Raw genomic sequence first — 10,349 nt, 5'->3', positions numbered from 1 at the left:
CCCTGCCGGAAACGCAGGGGGTCGACCCCCCTGCCGTAAAGGCACGGCAGGGGGTCAACCCCCCATGCCGGAACTGCCTTTCCGGCAAGGGGTTTAACCCCCTTCCCTGCCGGAAAGGCAGGGGGTTTAACCCCCTGCCGTGCTTTCTGGCAGAAGGTTTAACCCCCTGCCGTGCTTTCCGGCAGGGGGGGTCGACCCCCTGCGTTATGCTGCCTAAGTGACTTGTCAAAAAAAAAATTCTGTTTTTGAATGCCTATGCTGCCTATATGAATCGTTTGAAAAATAAAATCTGTAGTAGGAATAACATGCTGCCGATGTATATTGCTTTTGAAAAAAACAATCTGTTATGAGATATATTATGCTGTCTATGTGAATTGGTTTCAAAAAAATCTGTTTTTTAATGCATATGCTGCCTATGTAAATCAGTTTGAAAAAAAAAAAATTTTGTTAGTGTTTCATCTTGTTTCATGATTAGTTAGTTTGTTACTTAATTTGTTTTGTTTTTGTGCAGATTTTTCAACGGAACCAACTCGTGCTCGGCCACCTGTGGTAAGTAAATGACAAAAACAATGCAAATCGGGTAAATACCCGTGGTGAGTAAGTGATGCAAACGTATCACATGTTATTTAATTTATTGAATGCAGCACTTTATTGTTCACACACTCACTTAGTTGTTGATATCTAGGACTGCTTTGTTGGAGTTCGGAGATCATGCTGAGCATGATTTTAATGTAGAAATATGGAAGTGTTCTTATTTTTGGAGTACGGAGTCCATGCTAAGCATGGTAGTAGTTAGTGAGATATTGAAGTGTGTTTGCTGCAGGTACATGTTTGCCATTTATTTGATATGAATGATTATGATGTATTGCAATGTTTGATGTAATTGTATCCATGCTTGCATGTAGTTACTTTCAATTTGATTTTGACTTCCATGTGAAATTTTATAATAAAAGCATGCTTCAAATGATTGTATCATGTCATTAATAGTTTGCACATGAAAATATTAAGTTATCAATGCATGCATCAAAATTCTTGTTATTGTTTGACATAGTATATTGCATGATAAATTTGATATTTTCTTCATCGTAGCATTCTGATTGTTTTTTTCTTAATTCGTTAGGATACTATTCGTAACATCATACGACAGAATGACTGCAAACCGTGAATGGATGTACTGTAGGATAGTGGACAATGAGTTATCGCATGAATATATGGATGGTGTCGATAGTTTTATTGAATTTGCAACGGCGAGTGTCAGTACGGTAGATCCCACAGGTCGGATTAGGTGTCCCTGCAAGATTTATAAGAATAATCGATTTGTAGAACCTCATGGCGTTAGACATCACCTATACAGGAAGGGTTTTGTGAGTGATTATCAGAACTGGACGTTTCATGGAGAAGAATTTAGAAACGATTTTGATGCACGGGTGAATGTGGTGCACGATAATCCATATACGAATTTGATATTTGATGCTGCAGGAACAGAACTGGGTTCTGCTATGAGTTCTAGTGATGTAAGAACTGCCGTAGATGAAGAAGCACCAAACGATGCAGCTAGTAGATTTTATGATTTACTTAAAGATGCTGATGAGCCACTTTGGAACGGTTGTGAGAGTCACACTATCTTGTCTGCAGTTCTTCAACTAATGAATTTGAAGTCCGAGTATAATTTGAGTCAATCATGTTTTGACCGTTTGTGCATGATTGTGAAGAGTATGTTGCCTAAAGATGAGAAATTGCCACAAAATTTCTATCGTGCGAAAGTTATGGTCAACGCTCTAGATATGGGTTACAAAAAGATTGATGCTTGTCCAAATCACTGCATGTTGTATTTCAAGGAGCAGGAAAACGACATATCATGCTCGTCATGTGGGCATCCTCGGTTCAAGCCAAAGACAAGAGGCAATGGTAGCACGAGATCAAAGAAAGTTTCATACAAGTCGCTCCGCTACTTTCCTATCACTCCTAGATTGCAGCGATTGTATATGTCTTCAAAGACAGCTAAACACATGAGATGGCATGCAACTAAAGTTCGACACGATGAAAACAAGATCACGCATCCTGTTGACGCTGAAGCTTGGAAGCACTTTGATCGTACTCATCAGAACTTCGCAATGGAAGTGCGAAATGTTAGACTCGGTCTATGTACAGATGGATTTAATCCATTTGGGGGTAGATCAACTCCATACTCATGCTGGCCAGTATTTGTAACTCCATACAACCTTCCACCAAGCTTGTGTATGAAACGTCCAAATCTTTTCTTGTCTCTGTTGATCCCTGGTCCGACCTCACCTGGCCAAAATCTTGATGTATATCTAAGGCCATTGATTGATGAATTAAAAGTACTGTGGGATGACGGTGTTACCACGTATGATGCCCACAAAAAACAAAATTTCAACATGAAGGCCGTTGTTCTATGGACAATCAGTGACTTCCCTGCATATGGTATGTTATCTGGTTGGAGCACACATGGGAGGTTGGCTTGTCCGTACTGCATGGAGGATTCTAAAGCTTTTAGATTGAGGCATGGAAGGAAGCCTTGCTGGTTTGATTGCCATCGTCGATTTCTACCCAACGATCATCCGTTCCGACGTCAAAAGAATGCATTTACAGCAGGCACAACTGAAATGGAAGGTCCATCCTCAAGATTGTCTGGCATAGAGATTTTAAGAAGATTGCGATACTTTCCAGATGTATTAACAGATGCCCGCAGTCCTACACCCTTCCGTGGATTTGGGAAGGAACACAATTGGACGAAAAAATCTATTTTTTGGGAACTACCGTATTGGCCGACCCTATTGATACGACATAATTTGGATGTGATGCATGTAGAGAAAAATGTGTTTGATAATGTGTTCAATACAGTAATGAATATTAAAGGAAAAACGAAGGATAATCCGAAGGCCCGTATGGATTTAAAATTAATATGTAAAAGACCAGAATTGGAACTCAAAGAGTATAATGGCAAAGTACTGAAACCAAAGGCGAAGTACGTGCTCGGACCTGATCAAATAAAACATGTATGTCAATGGTTGAGACAACTGAGATTTCAGATGGATATGTCTCTAACATTGCTCGGGCTGTGAAGATTGACGATGGACAGTTATATGGGTTGAAGAGCCATGATTGTCATATCTTTATGCAACGATTGATACCCCTAGCATTCCATGATATGTTAGACAAACCTATATGGGGGGTATTGTCTGAGTTGAGCGGATTTTTCAGAACATTGTGCGCATCGGAGGTCATTGTATCAGATGTAAGGAATCTCGAGGACTCTGTCATCACCACTGTTTGTCTGTTAGAAAAGATATTTACGCCAGCATTTTTCGATGTTATGGAACATTTGATCATACATTTGCCATATGAACTAAGGGTTGGTGGCCCTGTGCAATATCGATGGATGTACCCATTTGAAAGGTATATGTTTTTTTATATTTGTCTCTTTAATGACAGATATTTAAAATTTGAAATGTATATTCTTGTCAGATGCATGTTCGACCTAAAAAAAAAGGTTCGTAATAAAGCAAGAGTAGAAGGCTCTATTTGTGAGGCGTACACTTTAGAAGAGATTTCAAATTTCTCATCTATGTACTTCGAACCTCATATTTCAACACGTTACACATGCCCGCCCCGTAACGATGATGGAGAACAAGTAACTGTAGCTGACAAGCTGTCGATATTTCAACCACTTGGGCATGCATTTGGTAGTTGTCGATCAAGGCTATTGACAGATCGAGAGCAAGATGCAGCACACATCTATATTCTTTTTAATTGTTCAGCGATCGACCCATACATCGAGTAAGTATATGTATATGCAACTCAATTATAAATCCTTTTATGTTCTATATGTGGATACATGGCTCGGTAATATAAGTATTTGTGGTTTGCAGACGATTTGATCTGGAGTTGCAAAGCAAAGTTTCACATCTCACTAATGCAGAAGTACAAAAAGAACGTGAAACTAAGTTTGTGGAGTGGTTGAAACAGTTGGTAAAGAAGCTAACATAAATTTTGTACTTATAAACAACACTAAGTTACTTAATTGATCGTGATCACAATAATTGTTTATGTTTGTGCGTAGGTTCGCCATGGTGATGTTAAAGATCAAGGAATATGTGATTTAGAAAATGGTCCGACCAAAGTTGTGCAATGCTACAACAGGTATATCGTAAATGGTTATCGATTCCATACAAAAGACTACGGTATAAACAAATCAACGATAAATAGTGGCGTGTGTGTCAAGGGTAGCAGCTACGGTGAAAATGAACATGATTACTACGGTGTTATAGAGGAAATAATGGAGTTGACTTACTTAGGCATGAATAACAGGGTTACGGTATTCAAGTGTCATTGGTTTGATCCAACTGCAACAAGACTCGACAAAGCTTCAGGCATTGTGGAGGTGAATCATAAATCCAGGTTTGGAACATATGAATCATTCATATTAGCCTCGCAAGCTCAACAAGTTTATTATACTTCATATCCGAGTATAAAAAAGTCAGATAGAAATGAATGGTGGGCAGTTTGCAAGGTGAAATCCAAACTATACCCCGAGTATGATCAGTTACAGGAAGATGAGTTAGCTGAAGACAGTGATTACTATCAATCAGATGATGTCTGTGACTTCGCTTATGGTCACGATGTTGCGCATGATATGCATGTCATATCTCCATTGGCTGATGAAACATTCATAGAGGAATGTGATCCAAATGATGTACCAAGTGGATGGGCAAACAATGAAGAAGAAGAAGAAGAAGAAGAAGAAGAAGAAGAAGAAGAAGAAGAAGAAAGTCAAACTAGTGAGGAGGAAGAATTCTCAAGCTAGTGAGCAAAATCTTATACTACAAACCTCTATTTAAATGCATTGTAATACTTGATGTGAGTTGTAATGCAATACTTGGTGTGAATGATTAAAAATTTTATTTCAATGTATTGTAATATTTGATACGAATGATTCGAATGCATTGTAATACTTGATGTGAATGATTTCAATTATCTGAATGTATTATAATTTATGCAATTAACGAATGATTTGAATTAGTGCAATACTTGATGTCAATGATTTGAATTATTTGAATGCATTGCAATGCTTGATGTGAATGACTTGAATGCATTGTAATACTTGATGTGAATTATTTGAATGTATTGTATGACATATGTTATTTGTTAGAATATGGTTCGTGGAGGTTATAGTGGTCGTTCATCCAGTAATAGCCAGGCTCAACCTTCATCTTCACGGGCTCCTGTGATAGGTATATCATATAAGTAATTAGATGCTTGATTAGTTCAAATGCACATTCTGAGAACTTGGTGTGTATTTTTTTACAGATGATGTTGCGCCTGTACACGACCCACCTACACCAGTTGATCGCACAAGTCAACAGCCAACACAGGAAACAGGGTCTTCTCAGGCTGGCACAAGAAGACTCATTCGAATAGTGTATATCGATAATCGACCGTAAGTATTTTGTTTTCAATTATTGCATATCTTTTAAATATTTTATATTGATATTTACTGTGTAACAATTCATGTGCAGCACGAGGTTTGAGCCACAAGAAGTAGTACGGGAGATTAGGAATTCACTTCTTCAACATCTACCAGGACCAGTTGCTCAATGGAAAGAGTACCCAAAGGAGGTGTTAGACAGATTGTGGTCCTCATTCATGGTATACAGTTGTTCCTCATAGTTAATGTGTTTCATATTTAAGTTATTTAAGCAATGTCTACTAACTTTCTGAAAATATTTGTAGGCTTCGAATCGCTTTGCAACTACGGTGGAAGAAAATGATGCAAGGAAGGTGTGGCAGAAGGTGGCTGCCAATCGATTTGCAGACATGCTGCACACTATGAAGACTGCAGCAAAAAAAGCATCTGGCGTAGTAGATGATCCATTACTGTGGAAGGGCCATGGTCCTATTACTATCAGGAGAGATTACTGGGATGAAATGTGCGATATGTGGGCGGGAGATGCATTTAAAAATCGCTCTGCGAAGGCTTCACAAAATCGATCGAAGATGCCCGAAGCCCATCTACACACAGGTGGATCTAAGACATTTGGGAGCCACCTAAAGAAAATGGTAACTCATCAATATATAATATTAATTTTATAAGTATTGTTGCAAATTTGTGTACTAAATCTTTTGTCATTTAACTTCGCAGGAAGCAGAAAAAGGAGGCAGTGTACCATATAAGGATGTGTTTGTAGAAACACATAAACGGAAGACCACGGGAGTCTTCGTATCAGAGAAGGCAAGAACGACAACGGTATGTATTAATTCTATTAATAATCATTGCAATATATATGCAAGTCATCATAATGTTATCATTAATTATTAATGAATACTTTAAACATTATTTTGTAGGAGGCATATGAGCAACAGATGGTAGAGCGATATGGCGAAGACGCTACTCAGCATCCATCATTTGATCCTACAGCATGGGTGACTGCAGCAGGTGAACCCAAAAAAGGTCGCGTGTTCGGGTTTGGGAGTAATATGAACACTTCACCAGTTATTGGTTCTTCCAGTTACGGCTCACCGACTTCTTGCGCCGACATAAGCTCCAAGCAGCCGACTATTCTTTCAGGTGATGATGTACGCGAGATCATTAATGAATCACTGAATAACTACTTCCAATACACCGTCGCCCCCTTTCTCAGAAATGAGATCAAGGCCGCTGTTCAGGATAGGGGATCTTCGATTCCAGGTCCCTCTCAGGTATAATCACATATATAGTTTTTTTGACTGTCTTAAAGCACATCTGAGCATGGTAGAATCACATATAGAGTTTTTCTAGATGCCTTAGAACACATATGAACATGCTATAATCACATATTCAATTTTTTTACTGCCTTAGCACACATATGAGCATGATAGAATCACATATAAAGTTGCTTTGCCTGCCTTAGAGCACATATGAGCATGCTATATTCACATATTCAATTTTTTGACTGCCTTAGCACACATACGAGCATGATCGAATCACATATATAGTTTTTTGCCTGCCTTAAAGCACATCTGAGCATGGTAGAATCACATATAGAGTTTTTTTATATGCCTTAGAACACATATGAACATGCTATAATCACATATTCAATTTTTTTACTGCCTTAGCACACATATGAGCATGATAGAATCACATATAAAGTTGCTTTGCCTGCCTTAGAGCACATATGAGCATGCTATATTCACATATTCAATTTTTTGACTGCCTTAGCACACATACGAGCATGATCGAATCATATATATAGTTTTTTGCCTGCCTTAAAGCACATCTGAGCATGGTAGAATCACATATAGAGTTTTTTTATATGCCTTAGAACACATATGAACATGCTATAATCACATATTCAATTTTTTGACTTAGCACACATATGAGCATGATAGAATCACATATATATATATTTAACTTTTTTGTCTGTCTTAGAGCACATATGAGCATGATAGAATCACATATAAAGTTTTTTTGATTGCATTAGAACACATAAGCATGCTATAATCACATATTCAGTTTTTTTACTGCCTAATAACACATATGAGCATATTATAATCACATATTCTGTTTTTTGACTGCCTTAGCACACATATGAGCATGCTATAATAACATATAGAGTTTTTTAACTGCCTTAGAACACATATGAACATGTTATATATCATTTATGATTGAATCACATATAAAATTTTTGGCTTTGCCTGCCTTAGAGCACATATGAGCATGCTATATTCACATATTCAATTTTTTGACTGCCTTAGCACACATACGAGCATGATCGAATCACATATATAGTTTTTTGCCTGCCTTAAAGCACATCTGAGCATGGTAGAATCACATATAGAGTTTTTTTATATGCCTTAGAACACATATGAACATGCTATAATCACATATTCAATTTTTTGACTGCCTTAGCACACATATGAGCATGATAGAATCACATATAGAGTTTTTTTATTGCCTTAGATCACACATGAGCACATGATAGAATCACATATAGTGTGTAATTTATTTCATTATATTTTGTTTATCAATACTGACTGTTCTTTTCTTGTGTAGGCTGCTAGCGATAATCAGGGTAGTGGAGCTGAAGGGACAGATAAAGACAATGAACAAGAAGACGCACAAAATCTTGGCGATGATTAGAGGACTGTGTTGAAGAAGTTCTATTTTTTTTATTTTTCCTAATTGTAATTGTTGAATTGTAAATAATTAAACTTCTTAGTTTTAAGGTGGAACGATTAATTATTATAGATACTTGTTATATGAATTTTTTTGTGTGGTTTGTTTTTTATTTACAGGAAATATAAATTGTACAGGAAATATAAATTGTACAGTTCTCGGTAATTAATTTTTAAATAAAATTTTTTTTATTTTTTTTCGTTTTTGCGACGGATTAGCGACGGATGATTCCGTCGCTATTCATATTAATCTAGCGATGGCTTAGCGACGGAATTAAATCCGTCGCCACGCCGTGGTCGCCGTTTAGTACCGGCGGATTGGCGACGGAATATAGCGCTCGTTATTCCGTCGCAATTAGCGACGGACTTGGCGACAGAATTATTCCGTCGCCAGTTAGCGTCGAAATATTCGCGACGTAAGCATACTGTCGCCGCGTTGTCGCTAATCCGTCGCTAACCATGTTAGCGACGGATTAGCGACGGAATGTGGTCGTCGCTAATCTACTGCTTTGTTGTAGTGTATATATATATATATATATATATATATATATATATATATATATATATATATATATATATATATATAAAGTAATGCTAAGCTGCTTCGGGATTACCTGCACACATAGTAAAATCATAGATGTAGTATCTTCTCAATCGGACTCCGTGTTCAACATAGTTATTTGATAAGAATCATGTCCGGATCATGTTTTTGGACATAAAATAAGATTTTTTAAATCATGAAACTTTGCTACATTTTAGGCCATTGATTTTTTTAAGGTCTTAAAAAACCTATACAATGATTACAATCGCATGATCTAAAACTTGTTTTCTGTTTAAAAATGCATATAGATCACATTTATAAGGTCTTATCAACAAAAAAAAAAACTACAAGATTTGGAAAACCCAAACCTTTTACTAGATGGGAGTAGGTGCTCTATATATAGGAAGAGGGACCGTCCAACTAAAAGAAGGTCCAAAATCTACAACCCATGATAATCCACGGTGTTCTTTTTCTAACAACCGAGTTTTATATCGATCACATTTTTTCAACAAAAGAAACTTTTTTTAAGCTATGAAAAAATTGAGCATTTGTGACCATTGATTTTTGAATCACCAAAAAAAAACACTTGCATAAACTGGATTCCCATGAAACAAAAAATTTGATCCCAACCAAATAGACCATGTAGATCATATCTATAAAGATTCACATAAAATAACACGAGCTATGAGATATTGCTCATTTCAACTCATTAATATTGTATGCACATCCCCACTAACTAACTATGTATATATTGTATGCACATCTCCACTAACTAACTAACTAACTAACTATATATATATATATATATATATAAGGAAGACTCTATTAAACATCAAGAAGTCTTTTTTTTATGAGGAATGTTGAAACCACCTGCGAAATCAGACCCTGCGCTGGCTATGCATATCGCACATTCAGCCGTTGATACCACGGTGTAAACCCCCTGAGACACACCTTGTCTTTAGGGAGTCGTCTTGCTTCGGCACGAGCTAAAGGCATGATACCCTTACCCTTCATAATGCAAGGGGCTGACATTTGTGAGAAACTCTAACCACCCGCCTAGCAGCCAAGGGCCCTTCCATTACACAAAACCCTTTGGGGCTACCAATCCACGTCTCCATGACTTGCTACTTACTATATTTGTATCCATGACTTACCACCCAAGGAATTGGCATCCACGCCATCTTGTCCGTTGAAGGGCATGACCAGTCTCCCTAAGGTTATAAATTAATGAGACATGATCAACTAGGCTAAGAGACTAATGGCTCTCACTTCTTTTTTTTGAAAGGCAAGGTGGGGTTTGGCAGACCCCATCAGTTATTCAACCTACCATTGGGTTTTGAACCTGCAACTTCCCACTACAAGGAGACATGCACTGACAGCTCCTACCAACAACACAGCTTTGGCTACTAATGACTCACTTAATTAGGAGCAAATATGTATTTTGGCAACGTCTTAACATAATCTTACTTAGGACAAGAAATAAATAGGAAGAGTTTGACTAGCCCTGAACCCATCATCTAGCTTGACTTGACCCATTGCTTGGTTAACTTTGAGTTTCTCATAGCTACATTTACAAACATAAAAAATGAACCAGAAGAGACAAATAAGCTGTGTTGATTGAGGGAGAATTGTC

At 37.4% G+C, this 10,349-nt stretch overlaps 1 protein-coding gene across 1 annotated transcript; it reads left to right on the top strand.

The window, feature by feature from the left end:
• Nucleotides 1-5,671: 5,671 nt before the first annotated feature.
• Nucleotides 5,672-6,979, top strand: LOC149829722 (uncharacterized). Its single transcript, XM_090015606.1, has 3 exons — nt 5,672-6,081; nt 6,164-6,268; nt 6,367-6,979. The coding sequence occupies exons 1-3, from the start codon at nt 5,839-5,841 to the stop codon at nt 6,724-6,726; spliced, it is 708 nt and encodes a 235-aa protein (XP_089871732.1). The 5' UTR covers nt 5,672-5,838; the 3' UTR covers nt 6,727-6,979.
• The last annotated feature ends 3,370 nt before the right edge of the window (nt 6,980-10,349 follow it).

The sequence above is a fragment of the Nuphar pumila genome, chromosome 8 (assembly GCF_984573655.1).
Source record: "Nuphar pumila chromosome 8, dmNupPumi1.hap1.1, whole genome shotgun sequence".
Lineage (NCBI taxonomy): Eukaryota > Viridiplantae > Streptophyta > Magnoliopsida > Nymphaeales > Nymphaeaceae > Nuphar > Nuphar pumila.
This window is presented reverse-complemented; position numbering and strand designations above follow the sequence as displayed.